We start from the raw sequence: 21434 nt of genomic DNA, 5'->3' as shown, positions 1-21434 counted from the left end.
CATGTCACACCCTGTAGAGAGTCAGAGAAACTTCAAATGAAAAGATGAAAAGGAAAGAGACAAGAGGCTGACTATCCAATTCCCTCTCAGCAGGAAGCCTTCTTCTGCAGACAAGTCCAATCTTTTATCCTTCCAGGATTATGCAAAAAAGGGCCTTAAAATTGAGCTTCACCCCTGTTCTGTCTTAATGGCTGATGTCCTAGTGAGTGTAAAGGTCACAGCTAGAAGCATAGCTATTAAAGACCTGTATTGCAGGTAAAGGAAGTGAAAAGACACTCTCTCACTCTGAGTGCTTCCAAACAGCCTGGAGAATGGAATTTCAATTGACCTTCAAAGCCAAGAGTCTCAAAATTGATTATTCAGCTACCTACATCAAAACTACCAGTAATATCCAATGTAATGTATGTAAGTTTTCTACTATCGACACAAACAACTCAGAAATTGATTTATGTACCATACTTTAAAATCTTCATATTTTCTTTGGGATCACTTCTTATTCTTAATCTGTGTGCATATGTGTTGCATTATTATTTCTTCTTGTATTTAGTAACTAATAAACTCACTTCTCGCTCATTCAAGAAGCCTGGTTACATTGGCTGTATTTATTTGGTCGAAGGGGAAAATATCCAGAAGAGATCATATTGTAAATTAATCTTTTTGTGACCAGCTGAGAGGTGAGTGAATAAAGAAGGGAAGCCAGTTCAACCCTCTTCATCCAGGAATTCAAATATTTACGGTATCCCTCCTGGAACTAGGTCAAATTCAGAAACCTCATCCAGGGACTGGTCATAACAAATCAGGAGCTCAAGTTCATGATTTTAATTCACAGACAAAATGAAGGAATTAGGGTAGTTAAGCTGTTACTTTGAAATCAACTGTTTCTTAAAAAAAACAAGCACTTTCTAGAGTTATCATTGCTACAGTATAGAAATGTCTGTATTCAATGTGAGTACGTTCCAAACAGAATTAGGGTAAGTTACTTTAGATGAATTAAAAATTCTGTCCCTCAAGAGGTTAAAAGGTTTAGCCAGGTGCTCAGGATAAGTACTTCACATGAAAGCAAGGAAACCCAAAATTTAAAAAAGAGGCTGCCAACAATTTACAGGTGGAAGATAAAAACAATGAAAAGATATATTCACAGTAGAGATGATAAAAATGGATCAGAGGAAATGAGAATTTCAACAAAAAGGGAAAGAGCAAGGAAGAGAGGGAAATGGAAAGAGGAAAAAGCAAAGGATAGAAGAGAAAGCGAATTTCAAGAAAAACAACAGGGAACTGAGTTTGAGTGATGACAGCTCAAACTGAGGGGCAGGAATCTAACTGTGTCCCATGACAATATCATTGAGTCAATCTTCAAGGTGGCCATAATGTGAGGTACCTACTACTTTTTTTTATTCTTGTTCATTTGTGGAATGTAGGCAATTTATTGGCCCATCCATAGTTGCCCTTGAGAAGTTGGTGAGCTGCCTTCTTGAAACACTGCAGTCCACTGCTGTGGGTTGACCCATAATGCTATTAGGGAAGGAATTCTTTCATTTTGACACAGTAACAGTGAAGGAAAGCGATATATATAAACAGTGAATGGCTTGGAGGGGGACTTGAAGGTTGTAGTGTTCCCATCTGCCTGCTATCCTTGTAATTCAAGATGTGAGTGGTCATGGGTTTGGAAGGTGCTGTTTGAGGATCTTTGGTGAACTTATGCAGTGCACCTTGTAAATAATGGTGTCCCACAGGGATCAGTGCTAAGATTTCTGGTCTTTGTGATCTACATAAATGATATGGAGGAAAACATAACTGGTCTAATTTGTAAGTTTGTGGATCATACAAAGATTGGTGGAGTTGGAGGCATGGACAGAAAAATGGTAGATGGTGTTTAATCCAGACAAATGTGTGGTGATGCATTTTGGAAAGTACAGATGAAAATTATAGTGAATGGCAGAACCCTTAAGAGTATTGATATGCAGATGGATCTGGGTGTGCAGATCCACAAACCATTGAAGGTGGAAGGGTAAGTAGATGAGGTAGTAAAAAAGGCCTATAGCATGCTGGCCTTCTTTGGAAGGGGCATTGAGTATAAGGATAGACTAGTTATGCTGCAGCTTTATAGAACTGTAGTTAGGCCACATTTGGAATATTGCATACAGTTCTGGTCACCACACTACCAGAAGGATGTGGAAGCTTTGGAGAAGGTACAGAAAAGGTTTACCAGGATGTTGCCTGTGTATGGGGGGTTTTAGCTATGAAGAGAGGTTAGATAGACTGGATTTATTTTCATTGGATCACAGAAGATTGACAGCGACACAAGGGGAAATTCTCATGCTTAATTTAAAACCAGCAATACAGAAAAGATTTATCCTGCGCAGTAATCTGTGAAAATTTGAGAGGCCAAGAACTATTTAAAGTAAAAATTAACAACTTTATTTCTTAAAGTATAATAGAGAATACTTAGCTAACAACTATTTTAAACTCTGTCCTCTAACTTGTCATTTACCTTCCCCTTCCACAATACTAGTCTGATAAAACTCCCAATTAAGATTTATATAACAAACCTTCTTATCTCAAAACCAGGCAGCTTTTGTTTCTTCTATTTGGATCTTCCTGTGTCTTCTTTTCTTCTTCTTAGGGATACTTTTAAGAGAAATATTTTTCAGGCAGTCTTTTTACATGCTGGTAGCTTGGCAATTCTCCTCTCAACTGTTCAATTTGCCCCGGTCTTATACCCCCAAAGCATCAGATTGTAACATTGGCTTTTAAGATTGTCAATATACTAAACTCAATTAGACGGAGTTTGGTATTTTTCAGGCTATAATTTAAACTGATTGGCCTAATTCGAATCTGTTTTGTAGTTTCCAGGCAACCAGCTACCCCAATAACGGGAGCACCTGTTACATTGTATCTTATTGGAAACACTTGGTGCTGTCAAGTAGCTCTACCAGCTTTGAACTCTCTTAAAGGTACAGTACACCCACACCTTCACAACAACCTGAGAGAAGGATAAGATTGTGAATGGCATGGATAGAGTGGCAACTATGAGGCTTTTTCTCAGAGTAAAGGAGTCAATTACATGGGGACATAATTTCAAGGAGTGTGGGGAGTTTAAAAGAGATGCACAAGAGACATTTTCGTACAAAGGGTGGTGAATGCCTGGAATGCGCTGCCAAAAGAGGTGGTGGAAGCAAACTCAATATAAGCGTTCAAGAAGTACCTGGACGAATACATGAATAGGAAGGGAATAGAGGGATACGGATCCTGTAAATGAAGACAGTTTTAGTAAGGAAGAACAAAGTGTGGCAGTGTAGGCTTAGAGGGCCAAAGGGACTGTAGCTGTGCTGTACTGTTATTTTTTCTAGATAGAACATACTGCTGCTACTGAGCGTCGGTCTTAGAGAGAGTGGATGCTTTTAGACATCGTGCCAATCAAGCGAGCTGCTTTGTCCTGGATGGTGTCAAGCTTCTTGAGTAATGTTGGAGCTGTACCCATGCAGGCAAGTGGGGAGTATTCCATCACATCCTGACTAGTACCTTGTAGATGTTGGACAGGCTTTGGGGAGTCAGGAGGTGAGTTCCTGATTCCCCAAAGCCTGTCAATTAAGTTCTAAAATTGATCGTAGAAACATTCTTTCTTGGTTTTGATTGAGTTGCACAGTATTTAAAGTGGCCAGACTCTGGATCCTCAAGAAACTGCCTGATCAGACATTTGTGGAATTTGAAAGGGTTAGCAGCTTGCTTTTGACCAGTGCATATCTCACTTAAGACAGAAGCCACTAACAAAAACCTCTGTCAAAGTAATTGTCCATAAGTTCCAAAATGCCATAAGTTCCAACACTTCCTAATAAGAAGTCACCGAGAGGAACAGAAAGTGACCAATTCCAGGCAGATGCCAGGTCCCTTATTATCAGCTGATCCACAAAGCCATGTTCTCAAAGAATGATCCCATTATCACCTGAATGCAATTGGAAAGGGTAGAACTGGAGAAAATTATAGGAAACTAAGCACCATAGGATAGTTGGAAATGTTAAGAATACTCCTTAAAACAAAAACGATAGTGCTGAGTGAAAAACTGAGGCTAAGAAGACTGGTATGTTGTAAGGCAGGGCATGTACACAGCCCAACTGCCGCAGACCATAGGAAAGACCAATGGGAATTATTGGGGCATATGCATACCATACAGTGTGGGAGTCAGGCTGACAGCATCAGAGACTAGGAAATAGCCCTGAGTGCAGCTGAAAATTCCCTGTAAAGGAACTCCTGAGAGTGTGGAAGAGACTAAGCAAATCCCTAAGTGTTACTGTAATTTTTTATCATAAGAAAGGGTAGCCACATTTTCTCAGCATGAGGTAAGAAGCTTGTATTCATACTGAGGCCAATCAAACTCTACTTACTGGCTTCACACTTCTGAAGAAGTTGAGCTGAGAAGATCTGGCCAGAAATGTGGTGTAGCATTGAGCAGGGGAAAGATAGAAGCAAAACAGAAATCCATGACAAAAATTTGTATCCTTATCTGACCTGGTCACATGCACTAAACAATTCTAAACTAGTTCGAAATTAAACTTTGTAGTTTTGCCTTTTTGATGGCTACTTGGCAATATTTGGACGTATGAATGTTAACTGCATTCTGAGAATTCTTTCTATATCATCCTAAACTGTTTGATTACTCAAAGAGCTTTTCCTATATGCAATATTTTATATTTATTTGTTGAAATTATATCTGATACTGCATTGCATCTAACACTTTAAGTGTATTCAACATATCGCCCAATCTGTGGATCAACCCTCAGATTACTGTGCAATACCATTATGTAGCTCATTAACACGAGAGTTCTCAGCAAAAATGTATCCAGATGTGACAGATCTGATGATAAAGAAAATATATACAAAATGACATATGGCTTGCTACCTCCAGCCACTCACTACTGTGTCAGACCAATAGGTTTTGCTATTAGATCAGCGATGCCAGATCACTCCTTTTAATGTCAGTCCAAACTCTTGTTATGAAACAGTCATCTGCTGTCAGATTAAACTCAAGGGGGTAGTAAACCATTGTGGGCACTATCACATCATCCACCTTCTTTTAGCCTCTTTGTTACTCATTCTAGTGACAGAATATCAGGTGGGCCACATAACTGGCTTTTGTTGCTATACTGCCCAATGCACATTTCAACTGCTGATGTTGGACAAGTATTCCTAATGTCAAATATCAGTATACCAAACCCAATTTCATTTTAGCTTAATCATTTCTAAGACTAATGTCAAAAGATTACATAATGATAATGTTGCTGGACAAGTAAAGTGAAGACTTGAACAAACACCTTGGTGACAAGAATTCAAATTGCACCGTAGCTTCTGGACAAATTTAATTTCAACTAATTAATAAACCTGGAGTAAAATGCTAGTCTTATTAATTATGATCATGGATCTACCAAATTGTGTTAAAACAAAAGACTCTGGTTCACTAATGTCTTTCAGGGAAAGAAATCCACCAGTCTTATCCAGCCAAGCCCAAATGTGACTCCAGACCCACAGCAATGTGGCTGGCTCATAACTACCCTCTGAAATGCCTTGAAAAGTCATATAGTTGTAGGAAGCTCATCAACATCTGCTCAAGGACACTTATGGATGGGTGAAATTTGTTTGCTTTCCCAGAAACACCCACATCTGAAGAACAAATTTTTTAAAAAGGAACATTTAAATACACTCCCAAGCATAAGAAATAAGCAGGAGCTAGTTTTGTGAGCTTGGACTTCAGCGCTTCACATCAAGCCCTGGCTCTGTCCTCACATGGGGGTTTGTCAAAGTGTCCTGATATGAGGCTTGAACATCAAAACCTGTCACCTTTTCTGGCATTAGACTGAAATGAGGCTCCAGCATGAGATCAGGACAAGAGTTGTGACACCAGGATCCAATATATCGGGGCTCTGAACTGAAGCTCTGAGGTCACAGAGCTCATGGGCTGTGACACGACAGACTCTGACATTGTTTGACATCGACAGCTTTATGGAGGACTGTTATATTTGATGAGCTGTGTCATAATAATAGTGGAATTGTGGGCTCTGGAGAAAATATGACAGCTAAGAACCCATCTAATAAATCAGTGTTGTAATAAAACCGGCAGTCTCAGAAATTGGCAGCTTATTCAGATCACAAACTTACAGTAGATGTGAATAGACAAGTGTAAACTTCAAATTATTTCTGCACTGAGCAAATCACAAAATTCAACCAACTCATCGAGGACATTTTAAATAAGCAACTGACAACCCGCTTAACAAGTGCTCTAATTTCCTCTGGCTGCTTTTGTTATTTATAGCTCAATACTTTACACACAGGAAGAAATTAAATTTAGACAATAAAAATGCAGCTTCCTTTCATTTTAAGAAATTTGACAGATTCTGCACTAGTTAATGCCCTCCTAACATTCCCCTATGAGATGATGACAGCTCTGCCTTTAGGCTTGGAAATGGCAAATGACTTTGAGGAGTGGAAAACCAGAAAGCAGTTGAGCAAATGCCTTAAAAATGATGGATATCAAAGAACTCTCAAAATCTGCTTAGCCTATTCCACTGACAGGAACATTAAATAAAGAACTAATCTTGCTTTGGGGTTGTCACAATGTTCAGTATAACATGGTCTCAGTATATTACTACACCACAACTATTTCTATGTATTTAATGTGGTCATTTGAAACATTACAGTTACACTATATAATGAAATCCTCAATTAAATTTACAGTTAGAAAACAATGACCACAGACTTTGACAGTAACCATTTGATTGTGTAGGCACGGCAAGATTTCCAAGGGCAGGTTTCCCATCTGTATTTTTCATCATTCATAGGTTTCTGACCGGGAAGTCAGCCTGACTGATAAGCCTGTTATCCAGGTGATCAAGAAAGACCCAGCGTAAACCACAGGACCAGACTGGTCCAAACCCCAAATCTGCAAATGCTTGTGATTCTGGGATACTGGGTGAGTTGAATCATTGAACTTGGAGGTGGAGGAGGTTTAATTCCTATGCCAGGAGATGGATATCTAATCATGAAGTGGAGGGCCAATCCAACCAAGATGTCTTTATAAGGAGAAAGGCCTGATGGATAGGAGTTTGGGTCTGAGGGAAGCAATCCTACTCTTCCTCACCCACAAACAGTGCCATCCTCTGGGGCAGACTGCCTCTTGTCCCATCACCTCCATTAATAATGGAAGTGGAACAATTGGAGTAGGTTGAGGTCATTTGTAAAATTTAACAAGTTTTAATCTTTCAATCAAACTAAACACAGTCATTTGTAGTGCTAAGGTTCTACCCAGAAAATTATGATGCTGCAAAGAACATCTCAAGATAACTTCAAAGAAGCCAGGGCTTTACCTAGATAAACTCCAGGGCTACTTCCACCAGTGACACTTCGATTGCTAAATCCTAGACTTAATACTGTTTAGAGGAACTGATTGTTGAAATAATGTGAACGTTGGACATCTATCAGTACCGGTCCAGTTTGGAGTAACAATAATTCTCTTTGTAACAACTATGAATGAAATTTGGGGCAAGCTCAATCTAGTCCTTAGTGATTAGGAGCAGTGGACAATTCATTATGCTTAGTAACAAGATGCACCTGATCTGAGTAAACTTGATGAAGGTGTTGGCTTTCAAAATGGATTATGATCCATCACTTCCATGAATACAAAACTCAAAAAATACTAAACATTACACTCACATCCTTTATTTCTGAATATTATCACTTAAGTAACATGCTGATTTAAATTAGCATTACCAAACACTTTAAATTATACATTTAAACAATTTTTATCAGATGTCTTACCTTTACGGGAAATCATATACTGTTCTTTTAGATGGTGTGGAGAAGATTCAAACCTGTTTCTCTTCAATATATTAAGATGTTTTTCTATGAATTTTTGTTTTGCTTGTAAGTCTTCAGGGTCTTCACAGCATTCAAATTCTTCTTTTGTTTCTAAGAACATCAATAGGTACTTTAAAAATAAGTATTTAAATGATTGCAATCTTTTAAAAATGACATCACGTTTCAAAAATACTCAGCTGAGGCTTTATTAATCTGCTGATGTTTCCAAGGGATTATTTTTACAGCAATAACTTAAATTTATGCAGCACCTTTTAATAAAGAAAAACATGTCCATTTCTCTCTGTGAAATGCCTTGACAATCATTGCTCCTTTGTAGGGAGTTAGGCTAAGTAACCAAAAGTATGGATGAAGATGAGCTGACCTTGAATTGTCAGGAAAGTGGTCGTGAGACAGCGGTGTTTAGGGAGGGAGCTTGAAAGTCTAAGATTGAAATGGCTGAAGGTTCTGCTATGAAGCAAGATACAGAAGGTTAGTGTCGAATGAATTGAAGGCACGGGTGGGATACAGCAATGAAGAATGTTCCAGAAGCTGACTGTAGCAAGGCCGAGACAGATAAATGTTGAATAAGATGAACGATTTCATTTTTGGTACACCATGGATCACAGCAATGGTGTGAATTAGTGAAAATGGAGGTGTTAAGTATACGAGTCTCAGTGCAGAGCTGTCGAGTTTCGGATAGTTGGAATCAAGAAGGAAAGAAAGCAAAGGATAAATGGAAACTGGGAATGACAAAGTGTGATGAGGTTTTCAGTAGTAGTCACTGAAGAGATGGATAATGTTGTGGAAGTAAGAGTGAGTTGCAGTTCTAATAATGAAATACAAAGTATTACTCAACTAAAAGTTAATATTGATTTTGGAGCTCTACCAATTGCTGTATGGATAAAAACATCATTCTGTATAACAGAGTTAGAAATAACAGGATGCTGCCATATTCAGTTCCTGTTCCGTGGTGAATTAATTGATCTAATTAATGTTTGTACGATGTCTGGAGAGACTGATAATGTTTTATGATTAAATTCAAACTTCCAGTTAATATCTGAAAAGCTGATACAAGAAGATTTCACAATCTTTATTGTAAAAAAATTATGAAAAATAAAATTGACGAAACCTCATTTTCTTTTGCAGGCAGTTTATACTTTAAGCTACTGAAAAGACCATTTTCCTTTTTTTATACTGATCACACATCACACTCTCGACAGAATCACATTCCTTATTACGCAGAGATGACAATTGCTCGCAGTTCTGAACAGATCTGCATTTTCCATTTAGTTCAAGAGCATTTTTGAATGGTTGCCTCCAGGTACCTTCCTTAGTTTAGTTTTTATAGAATCTCCTAATTTCATTGCCAGCAATGAAGCCCATCTCAATGATTCTCCCCTTGAATCATTCCAACTTGAATCTTCTGGAATTCTTAGATGGTTACAGGATGTCTCTCTTTAACTAGAGACAGTCTGTCTCCACATCTGCAGTGATGATTCACAAAGCCATGCAGTCTTTGCTCTGTTGCTCACACAAAACTGCTGTCTACCTGTGATATCCAGTGCGTTCTAGGGAAGCCTGTAATCTGATCTCATAAATGGCTTCCTCTGTACTCTTTCCCATAGCAACATGAAACACAATAGCCCTGCATTCAGGTTGAAATGCCAAATAGGTATTTGTGACTATGAATGCCTTTCATTTTGGAAGTAAATGTACAATTTGCAACACAATTGTTTACAAATCAATACTTCCAATATCTTTCTGGGAATTTTGAAGGCGCCAACCCTTATATTCTTAACACACAAGCTGCTGCCACCATTTTATGCACATATATCCCTTGTATCTTCTTCCCAACAAAACAACGTAGCCCTTTTGTTAATCTATAACAATCAAACCCATTGAGGTTTACTGGTAGGTAAACTTCAGAGCAGGTGACATGACCCTCTACTTTCAAATTTAGGGTGAAATGAAATCGTAAAACACAATGAATTTACAAACCTCACAACTGTAATAATTTGAAGATAATTGTGTTCAGAAATTGGGATAGAAGGGGGAAATAAGTAAACATATCAGAATCACAAAATACACCTTTTTCGTTTGGATCCTCTGGAAAGGTTCAGCAAGGAGCAAGTGAATTCAGAAATTCTGAAAACGCAGTAATATTAGATGACAGTGATTTCTGTGCTCATGGTTTTGAGGATATGTTTCAATATTTTGATGACATGAAAAAGTTGATCAGTTCCAATTTTTACTCTTAGCACTGAAAAATAATTTATTTTCTTTTTAATTCTTTATCACTCTAAATTGTTTTCATAATATATCAATTTATTGCATTGTGCTTTTATACGCAAGTATAAAAAATTGACGGTTGTGTAGTGGTAATGTCACTGGAGTACTGGTCCAGAAACTCTGGGAACCAGGTTGAAGTCCCACCAAAGCTGCAAGTAGAATTCATCATAAATTGTATGAATAATAAAAAGCAAACTGGAACTGAAAGTTAGTCTCAGTTAGACTAAACTGTTCACTGATACAGAAAGTTAGGCATTGTGCATACTGTAGAAACTCACCAAGGCTCCTTCAGCACAACCACCCAAACCAATGGTCATCCATCGCATCGAAGGAAGATTGCAACAGATGAAACCATCTACAAATTTCCCTCTAAACAACACATCAATCTGACTCAGAACTCCGACGTCATTCCTTCAGCCTCACTTGGTCAAAATCCTGGCACTCGTTTCCAACCAGCTCAGTGAGTGTAACCACATGGACTGCAGAGATTCAAGAAGGAATCGCAATACCACCCTTTCAAGGGAATTAGAAATGGGCAATACATGCTACCACATACACTCTGAGAAAGAATTTTCACAAGTCCAACTTTGTTATGTCATGCATGGGTTTCCTCCGGCCGCTCTGGTTTCCTCGCACAGTCCAAAGATGTGCAGGTCAGGTGAATTGGCCATGCTAAATTGCTCATAGTGATAGGTGCATTAGTCAGAGGGAAATGGGACTGGGTGGGTTACTCTTCAGAGTGTCGGTGTGGACTTGCTGGGCCGAAGGGCCTGTTTCCACACTGTAGGGAATCTAATCTAATCTAAAAATCTCTTCATTTCTGAATTTCCAGGGCACTGAGTGTATCTGTTTCAGGAATAAAAATGTCACTTGTTCTGATAGTCATTCATGCAAAGCTGTGAAAGTTAATTCAACTTCTCATCCCCTCAGGCTCAGTATTTATTATGCATTGGGTTCTTATATTCTATTCTTGATTGAGAAGTATCAATCAAGACAGCCTTCAGTACCTTGCTCGAGTGTCCATCTTCAGTGTGGGAGTGGAAGACTAAGGGAGTAATAATGCAACCAACAAATCTGAAAGTCCATTCTTATATTATAATGCAACTGTCCTGGGGTTAAAAGCACTAGATGTAGTTAACACGGGGCAGTGTGGACTGGAAGAGGCTCTGGCAATACAACCATTCGTGAATTAACCAAAGTCTTACCAAAACCTAATTTTTAATGGATGATGCCTCAAAAGCATATTCATCACTTGGTGAGTGTTGCAAATAAAACTGATGGGTGGGATATTAGTGCGAATATCATGATTTGTTTAATCCTTGTAGAGTCATAGAGATGTACAGCACGGAAACAGACTCTTCGGTCCAACCCATCCATGCCAACCAGATATCCCAACACAATCTAGTCCCACCTGCCAGCACCCGGCCTATATCCCTCCAAACCCTTCCTATTCATACACCTATCCAAACGCATCTTAAATGTTGCAATTGTACCAGCCTCCACCACTTCCTCCGGCAACTCATTCCACGCATGTACCACCCTCTGTGTGAAAATGTTACCCCGTAGGTCTCTTTTATATCTTTCCCCTCTCACCCTAAACCTATGCTCTCTAGTTCTAGACTTCTTGACCCCAGGGAAAAGACTTTGCCTATTTACGCTATCCATGCCCCTCATACATTTGTAAACCTCTATAAGGTCACCCCTCAGCCTCCGACGCTCCAGAGAAAACAGCCCCAGCCTGTTCAGCCTCTCCCTATGGGGAGAAAGTGAGGTCTGCAGATGCTGGAGATCAAAGTTGAAACTTTATTGCTGGAACAGCACAGCAGGTCAGGCAGCATCCAGGGAACAGGAGATTCGACGTTTCGGGCACAGGCCCTTCTTCAGGAATTCCTGAAGAAGGGCCTGTGCCCGAAACGTCGAATCTCCTGTTCCCTGGATGCTGCCTGACCTGCTGTGCTGTTCCAGCAATAAAGTTTCAACCAGCCTCTCCCTATAGCTCAAATCCTCCAACCCTGGAAACATCCTTGTCAAACTTTTCTGAACCCTTTCAAGTTTCACAACATCTTTTCGATGGAAAGGAGAACAGAATTGCATGCAATATTCCAACAGTGGCCTAACCAATGACCTGTACAGCTGCAACATGATGTCCCAACTCCTGTACTCAATACTCTGACCAGTAAAGAAAAGCATACCAAACGCCTTCTTCACTAACCTATCTACCTGCGACTCCACTTTCAAGGAGCTATGAACCTGCACTCCAAAGTCTCTTTGTTCAGCAACACTCCCTAGGACCTTACCATTAAGTGTATAGGTCCTGCTAAGATTTGCTTTTCCAAAATGCAGCACCTCGCATCTATCTGAATTAAACTCCATCTGCTACTTCTCAGCCCATTGGCCCATCTGGTCAAGATCCTGTTGTAATCTGAGGTAACCCTCTTTGCTGTCCACTACACCTCCAATTTTGGTGTCATCTGCAAACTTACTAACTGTACCTCTTATGCTCGCATCCAAAGCATTTATGTAATCATCGATAGTCACAGGTGAGGTGCCGGAAGACTAGAGGTTGGCTAACGTGGAGCCACTGTTTAAGAAGGGTGGTAAGGACAAGCTAGGGAACTATAGACCAGTGAGCCTGACGTCCGTGGTGGGCAAGTTGTTGGAGGGAATCCTGAGGGACAGGATGTACATGTATTTGGAAAGGCAAGGACTGATTAGGGATAGTTAGCATGGCTTTGTGTGTGGGAATTCATAGCTGAAAAATGTGTTGCTGGAAAAGCGCAGCAGGTCAGGCAGCATCCAAGGAGCAGGAGGATCGACGTTTCGGGCATAAGCCCTTCTCATTCTCCTGCTCCTTGGATGCTGCCTGACCTGCTGCACTTTTCCAGCAACACATTTCTCAGCTCTGATCTCCAGCATCTGCAGTCCTCACTTTCTCCGTGTGGGAAATAATGTTTCACAAACTTGATTGAGTTTTTTGAGGAAGTAACGAAGAGGATTGATGAGAGCAGAGTGGTTGGCGTGATCTATGTGGACTTCAGAAAAGTATTCGACAAGGTTCCCCATGGGAGACTGATTAGCAAGGTTAGATCTCACGGAATACAGGGAGAACTAGCCATTTGGATACAGAACTGGCTCAAAGGAGAAGACAGAGGGTGGTGGTGGAGGGTTGTTTTTCAGACTGGAGGCCTGTGACCAGTGGAATGCCACAAGGATCGGTGCTGGGTCCTCTACTTTTTGTCATACAAATATGTCAGCAAGAGGCCCAAAAATCACTTCTCTAGCTTCCCACAGAGTTCTAGGGTACACCCGATCAGGTCCTGGCGATTTGTCCACCTTTACCCATTTCAAGACATCCAGCACTTCCTCCTCTGTAATATGGATATTTTGCAAGATGTCACCATCTATTTGCTTACAGTCTATATCGTCTATATCCTTTTCCACTGCAAATACTGACACAAAATTCTCCTTTAACATCTCCACCATTTTCTGCAGCTCCACACAAAGGCCGCCTTGCTGATCTTTGAGGGGCCCTATTCTCTCCCTAGTTACCCATTTGTCCTTAATTTATTTGTAAAAACCCTTTGGATTCTCCTTAATTTTATTTGCCAAAGCTATCTCATGTCCCCTTTTTGCCCTCCTGATTTCCCTCTTAAGTATACTCCTACTTCCTTTATACTCTTCTGAGGATTCACTCGATCTATCCTGTCTATACCTGACATATGCTTCCTTCTTTTTCTTAACCAAATCCTCAATTTCTTTAGTCATCCAGCATTCCTTATACCTACCAGCCTTTCCTTTCACCCTAACAGGAATAGACTTTCTCTGGATTCTCGTTATCTCATTTCTGAAGGCTTCCCATTTTCCAGTCGTCCCTTTACCTGCGAACATCTGCCCCCAATCAGCTTTCGAAAGTTCTTACCGTCAAAATTGGCCTTTCTCCAATTTAGAACTTCAACTTTTAAATCTGGTCTATCCTTTTCCATCATTAATTTAAATCTAATAGAATTATGGTCGCTGGTCCCAAAGTGCTCCCCCACTGACACATCAGTCACCTGCCCTGCCTTATTTTCCAAGAGGAGATCAAGGTTTGCACCTTCTCTAGTAGATACATCCACATGCTGAATCAGAAAATGTTCTTGTGCACACTTAACAAATTCCTCTCCATCTAAACCCTTAACACTATGGCAGTCCCAGTCTATGTTTGCAAAGTTAAAATCCCTGACCATTACCACTCTATTTTTCTTGCAGATAGCAGAGATCTCCTTACAAGTTTGTTTCTCAATTTCTCTCTGACTATTAGAGGTCTATAATACAATCCCCATATGGTTATCATCGCTTTCTTATTTCTCAGTTCCACCCAAATAACTTCCCTGAATGTATTTCCAGGAATATCCTCCCTCAGCACAGTTGTAATGCTATCCCTTATCAAAAACGCACCCCGGCCTCCCAACCCCTCTCTTGCCTCCCTTTCTATCCTTCCTGTAGCATTTGTATCCTGGAACATTAAGCTGCCAGCCCTTTCCCATCCCTAAGCCATGTTTCTGTAATTGCTATGATATCCCAGTCCCATGTTCCTAACCATGCCCTGAGTTCATCTGCCTTCCCTGTTAGGCCCCTTGCATTGAAATAAGTGCAGTTTAATTTATTAGTCCTACCTTGTCCCTACCTGTCCTGACTGTTTGACTCGCTTCTGTTCTCAACTGTACCAGTCCCAGATTGATCTCTTTCCTCACCATCTCCCTGGGTCCCACCTTACTGGTTTAAATCCTCCCGAGCAGCTCCAGCAAATTTCCCTGCCAGTAGATTAGTCCCCTTCCAATTTAGCTGCAATTTGTCCTTCTTGTACAGATCACTTCTACCCCAAAAGAGATTCCAATGATCCAAAAATGTGAATCCTTCTCACATACACCAACTCCTCAGCCATGCATTCATCTGCTCTATCCTCCTATTCCTGCCCTCACTAGCTCGTAGCACTGGGAGTAATCCAGATATTACTACCCTTGAAGACCTCCTTTTTAAATTTCTGCCTAACTCTCTGTAATCTCCCTTCAGAATCTCAACCTTTTCCCTTCCTATGTCATCAATTCCAATGTGGACAATGACCTCTTGCTGGCCACTCTCCCCCGTGAGAACATTCTGCACCCTCTCTGAGACATCCTTGATCCTGGCACCAGAGAAACAACACACCATTCTGCTTTTTCGCTGCTGGCCACAGGAACATCTGTCTGTACCTTGGACTAGAGAATCCCCTGACACAATTGATCTCTTGGAACCCGACCTACTCCTCATTGCATTAGAGCCAGTCACAATACCAGAAACCTGGCTGTTTGTGCTACGTTCCCCTGAGAATCCATCACCCCTTACATTTTCCAAACCAGCATACCTGTTTGAAATGGGTATATCCACAAAAGACTCCTGCACTGGCTGCCTACCTCTCTTACCTTTCCTGGAGGTAACCCATCTATGTGACCATACCTGAGACTGTCCCCCTTCCTGTAACTGCCATCCATCACATACTGTTGCTGTTGCAAATTCCACGTCGCTTCTAACTGTCTGTCCAACCGATCCATTCGATCTGATAAGGTTCACAGCCAACACCTTTTATGGAAGATATAATCCGCAGTAACCCTTAAACTCCCACATCTGCCAAGAAGTACATATCACTCTATTAAAGGCCATTTTTGCTCCTTCACAATCTACAGACCCAGAAATTAACACCGTCTTATTTCTCTACAAACACTCCGCCAAGTTAAATTAATAGTTATGGCTTATATTTTAAACTTAATCAAAAGACATATCCCCAAAAACATATAATCAAGAAAGAACCCACTCTACCCACTACTGCAGATTCTCTGTAGGCCACACTTAAAACAACAATTAACTTATCTGATTCTGTGTTGTGAACTTCGCCCAACAGTTCCTCCAAGATCAGTTGTGAATTTCACTGTTTATTAATTTTCCCAAATGCACTCCGATGTCCAACGATACATGAATTCAAACAGCAAAGACAGTAACTGTGTAGGTTCTCTCTCCCTCTCTCTCCTGCAATGCCCTCGCCATGTGCTTCCTTTGTCTGCTCTTCTCCCTTTTAGAACTGCTGTTGTTTTGACTTTTTTTTTCCAAAATTCCAAAACAATGCAACAGCATATAAAACAGTAATTGCTGCTCCTGGAATTTGAGGAAATCACCTCCAGCATCTAAAATACTTCAAAAAAGGAGCAGTTGTTATAGCCAGAAATGTTTCCCGTCCTCCATCCTACAGCTGAATAGTTGTAGCTGGACTGTTAAAGTGGAGAAAATGAGGACTGCAGATGTTGGAGATCAGAGTTGAGAGTGTGGTGCTGGAAATACACAGCAGGTAGGGCAGTATCTGAGGAGCAGGAGAGTCGATGCTTTGGGCAAAAGCCCTTCATCAGCAAGCAAGTGATTTTGCAACTTAACATCAATATTGTTGCAAAAAGATCCATTCTGAGAACTTGGAAAGGGCACAGCATGAGTTTATCATGAGTATTGAACATGTCATGAACACTGCTTAGTTATGTGCAGTGCTTAAAGCATCCAAAAAGCAGTGGTTCAGACAGCACTCTGCAGAACTGTATCTTCAATCCTAAAGCTTCTGTCATTTGGTATGCAAGTAGCCCTGTATTATAGCTTCACCAGATTGATACCTCAACTTTTCAGTATGCCTGATGCTGCCCAACATGTTTTCCTGCAATTAAGCCAGAGTTGATCCCTAGCTTGGAGATAATAATAAGGGTGCTATGCTGGGATATGAGATTACAGACGGAGGTTAAATATAATTGTACTGCTGGCCCACACTGCCTCTTTGATGGTGCTAGACCTGGGCAAAATCTATCACATTTAGCACTATGACAGTGCCACACAAAACACTGGACAGTGTCGTCAATGTAAAGACGAGATTTCATCTCCACAAGGTCTATGTGGTAGTCATGCTTACCAATACTGTCACAGATGGATACATCAGTGACAGTCGGATTGATTGGGTTGAGGTCAATTAGACCTTTTCCACTATTGGGTTCCTTCACCACATGCCACTAAATAATTCTAGCAACCTTGATCTTGAGAGTTTGGTCAGGTTAGTTACTAACAGTGTTATTGAGCCACTTTTGGTGAATGCTCACTGAAATCATCCACCCAGGGTACATTCTACCACTTCAAGGTGGTAAGCAGAAGGTTTCCTTTTTCATATTTGACCTGATGCCATGAGATCTCATAAGGTCTACAGGAAACATTGATGATTCCTGGGGGAACTGTATTCTTGACCTTATACCATCACTGTGCCATCACTTCTGCTGGGTAAGTCAGATTGGGTGATACCGAAAAATGGTCAGGCATATTGTCTGAAAGGTATGATTTATGAGAATGACTATGTTAGGCTGTTGTTTGACTCATCTGTGAGACAACTCTACCAATTTTGGCACTAGTCCCGAGATGTTAGCAAGAAGGGTTTAGCTATGTCATGTGTTTTAGTTGATGCCATTCAGTCCATCTGGTTTAATTCCTTTTTTGAGGCTTTCTACTGGAAATATACGAAAGATCATTTCAGAGGCAGTTAAAAGTCAACTACATTACTGTTCGGTCTAGAGTCACCCAACCATCTCCCAATCTTGCTGGGCAGCTATGTGTAAAACAAGGCTCTTATATGTAAAACATTTGGGACAGATATGATCAAGTTGTGTGTAAATGTACCGTTGTTTTAGAAAGACATTAAATAATATTGCTCTTTTATGATAAAAGCTTAATGTCAACTTCATTATTTGAGATACATAAGTTCTTATTAAAAGTTCTTAAAAGTTATATTCTTGTCAACCTACCATTTACAAACTCAACATACAACTGAAAAATAGGGTGTCTCTTATAAATGTGCCCGTCAAATCCAGTTACTTTCTGTTAAAAGACAAGGGGCATGAAAAATAAAGCAATATGTGGAGAAACAATTTTTAGAAAAGCCAAGTGGAGACATCCTGTGGCATCCTGGCCCAGATAATAACCTGATTAAGTAACTCCAAGGACAGATGACAAGTATTAAAATAAATACAGAAATAAAAATTAGGCTTTCTCACTTGTACAAACAAAGTAAGATCACTTCTCTCATCGATCACCCACTCTGGATAACTTTGGAAACTAGTACTTGACAGCCTCTCAGCAACAGAGATCTTTTACAGCAGAACCTCATAAAACAAAAAGATCTAAAAGATCTCTGCTCTAAAATCTTAATTTTATAGACAGCAAACTCAGGAGCAATATTTTAAATTGACCTACCATATCTCAGCTGGCACTCATATTGTCAAACACGAACACCAAAAAAAATACAAACCGAGCAGCTGAATTCATTTCTGGATAAATAGAATTGGAAAGCAAGGACGTTACATCAAACTTGTAGAGAAGCTTGGTTAGATTAACATTCTGTGAACTTTGTTGTTGGGATGTGGAGATTATTGGAAAGGTTAGCATTCATGGCTTGTTGTTAATTGAGAGTGTTGCAGTATGCTGTTGCTTTGAGTCACTTTGTCCACGTGATGTAGGTTCACTCATTATGTCATAGAGTCATAGAGATGTACAGCATGGAAACAGACGTTTCAGTCCAACTCATCCATGCCAACCGGATATCCCATCCCAATATAGTCCCACCTGCCAGCACCTGGCCCATATCTCTCCAAACCCATCTTATTCATATACCCACCCAGATGCCTTTTAAATGTTGTAATTGTACTAGCCTCCACCACTTCCTCTGGCAGCCCATTCACACATGCACCATCCGCTGCGTGAAAAAGTTGCCCCTTCGGTCTCTTTTATATTTTTCCCCTCTCACCCTAAAACTATGCCCTCTAGTTTTGGTCTCCCTCACCCCAGGGAAAAGACCTTGTCGATTTACACTATCCATACCCCTCATGATTTTATAAACCTCTATACGGTCACCCCTCAGCCTCCGATGCTCCAAGGAAAACAGCCCTGACCTAGTCAACCTCTCGCTATAGCTCAAATCCTCCAACCCTAGCAACATCCTTGTAAATCCTTTCAAGTTTCACAACATCTTTCCGACAGGAAGGAGACCAGAATTGCACGCAATATTCCAAAAGTGGCCTAACCAATGTCTGGCTGCCACAACATGACCTCCAACACCTGTACTCAATAGTCTGACCAACAAAGGAAAGCATACAAAACACCTTCTTCACTATCCTATTTACCCGCGACTTTACTTTCAAAGAGCTATGAACCTGCACTCCAAGGTCTCTTTGTTCAGCAACACTCCCTGGGACCTTACCATTAAGTGTATAAATCCTGCCATGATTTGCTTTCCCAAAATGCAGCACCTCGCATTTATCTGAATTAAACTCCATCTGCCACTTCTCAGCCCATTGGCCCATCTGATCAAGATCCTGTTGTAACCCGAGGTAACCTTCATCGCTGTCCATTACACCTCCAATTTTGGTGTCATCTGCAAACTTACTAACTATACCTCTTATGCTCACATCCAAATCATTTATATAAATGACGAAAAGTAGTGGACCCATCCTTGTGGGTCCTTGTGGCACTCCAATGGTCATAGCCCTCCAGTCTTAAAACCAACCCTCCACCACCACCCTCTGTCTTCTACTACCTCTGTATCCAAATGGCTAGTTCTCCCTGTATTCCCTGAGATCTAACCTTGCTAACCAGTCTCCCATGGAGAATCTTGTCAAACACATTACTGAAGTCTACATAGATCACATCTACAACTCTTCCCTCATCAATCTTCTTTGCTACTTCTTCAAAACACTCAATCAAGTTTGTGAGACATGATTTCTCATGCACAAAGCCATGTTGACTATCCCTAACCAGTCCTTGCCTTTCCAAATACATGTACATCCTGTCCCTCAGGATTCCCTCCAACTACTTGCCTACCACCAACATCAGGCTCACTGGTCTATAGTTTCCTGGCTTGCTCTTACCACCTTTCCTAAACAGTGGCACCACATTAGCCAACCTCCAGTCTTCCGCACCTCACCTGTGACGAGAGATGATACAAATATCTCAGCAAGAAGCCCATCAATCACTTCCATAGCTTCCCACAGAATTCTAGGGTACATCTGATCAGGTCCTGGGGATTTATCCACTTTTATGCATTTCAAGACATCCAGTACTTCCTACTCTGTAATATGGACATTTTTCAAGATGTCACCATCTATTTTCCTACATTCTATATCTTCCATGTCCTTCTCCACAGTAAACACTGATGCAAAATATTCATTTATTATCTCTCCCATCTCCTACAGCTCCACACAAAGGCTGCCTTGTTGATCTTTGAGGGGCCATATTTTCTCCCTAGTTACCCTTTTGTCCTTCACGTATTTGTAAAAACCTTTTGGATTCCCTTTAACTCTATTTGCCAAATCTATCTCATGTCATCTTTTTGCCCTCTTGATTTCGCTCTTATTTATATTCCAACTGCCTTTATACTCTTCTAAGGAGTCACTCGATCTGTCCTGTCTATATCTGACATACGCTTCCTTCTATGTCTTAACCAAACCCTCAATTTTTTGAGTCATCCAGCATTCCCTATACCTACTAGCCTTTCCTTTCACCCTCACAGGAATATATTGCCTCTGGACTCTCACTATCTCATTTCTGAAGGCTTCCCATTTTCAAATAAATTTATTATTTTTGCCTCAACTGAACTATCAAGACAGAGATGGGAAAGAGGTGCCAGGACTTTGAGCCAACGACACTGAAAGAGCAACAATATAATTACAAGTCGGCACAGTGTGCAACTTCAGGAGGTTCAGGCAAGTATAATGTCCCATGCATCTGTTACACTTGTGTGTCCAGGTGAAAGAGGTCACATGCTATTAAAGATGTCTTGCAGAGTTGCTGCAGTCCATCTTGTCAATAAATAGCATAAGGATTAGGAGGAGGAGGCAATTCAGCCCCTTGGGCCTGTTCTGCCGTTTAGTATGATCATAGCTGATCCCATTGCAATCTCAACTCCAATTTTCTGCCTATTCTGCATAACCCTTCAACCCATTACTAAATAAAAATCTGTCTATCTGCACTTCGAAATTACTCAATATGCCCTCCAGGGTAGTGAGCTCCATAGATTCACGACTCTTTGAGTAGTAATTTCTCTTCATCTCAGTTTTAAATCTGCTACCTTTATCCCAAAACTATGACTTCTCATTCTACATTGCCTCTCAAGAAGAAACATCTTCTTTACATTTATTTTATCAATCCCCCTTTAGCACCTTATATATTTCAATTAGATATTCTCTCATTCTTCTAAACATTTAAAAATATCAGCT

General features: G+C 40.5%; 1 protein-coding gene across 3 annotated transcripts in view; it reads right to left on the bottom strand.

The window, feature by feature from the left end:
- The window catches only part of LOC122557296 (uncharacterized protein C8orf48-like), a 90324-nt gene that overhangs the window by 51551 nt on the left and 17339 nt on the right, over positions 1-21434 (bottom strand). For all 3 annotated transcript variants that reach the window (XM_043704842.2, XM_043704845.2, XM_043704844.2), the window contains exon 3: positions 7807-7956. In XM_043704842.2, the coding sequence (XP_043560777.1) occupies positions 7807-7956 (150 nt within the window). The remainder of the gene's footprint in view (positions 1-7806; positions 7957-21434) is intronic.

The sequence above is a fragment of the Chiloscyllium plagiosum genome, unplaced genomic scaffold, assembly GCF_037043375.1.
Source record: "Chiloscyllium plagiosum isolate Xiang-an unplaced genomic scaffold, Cpla_swu_hap1 HiC_scaffold_11, whole genome shotgun sequence".
NCBI lineage: Eukaryota > Metazoa > Chordata > Chondrichthyes > Orectolobiformes > Hemiscylliidae > Chiloscyllium > Chiloscyllium plagiosum.
This window is presented reverse-complemented; position numbering and strand designations above follow the sequence as displayed.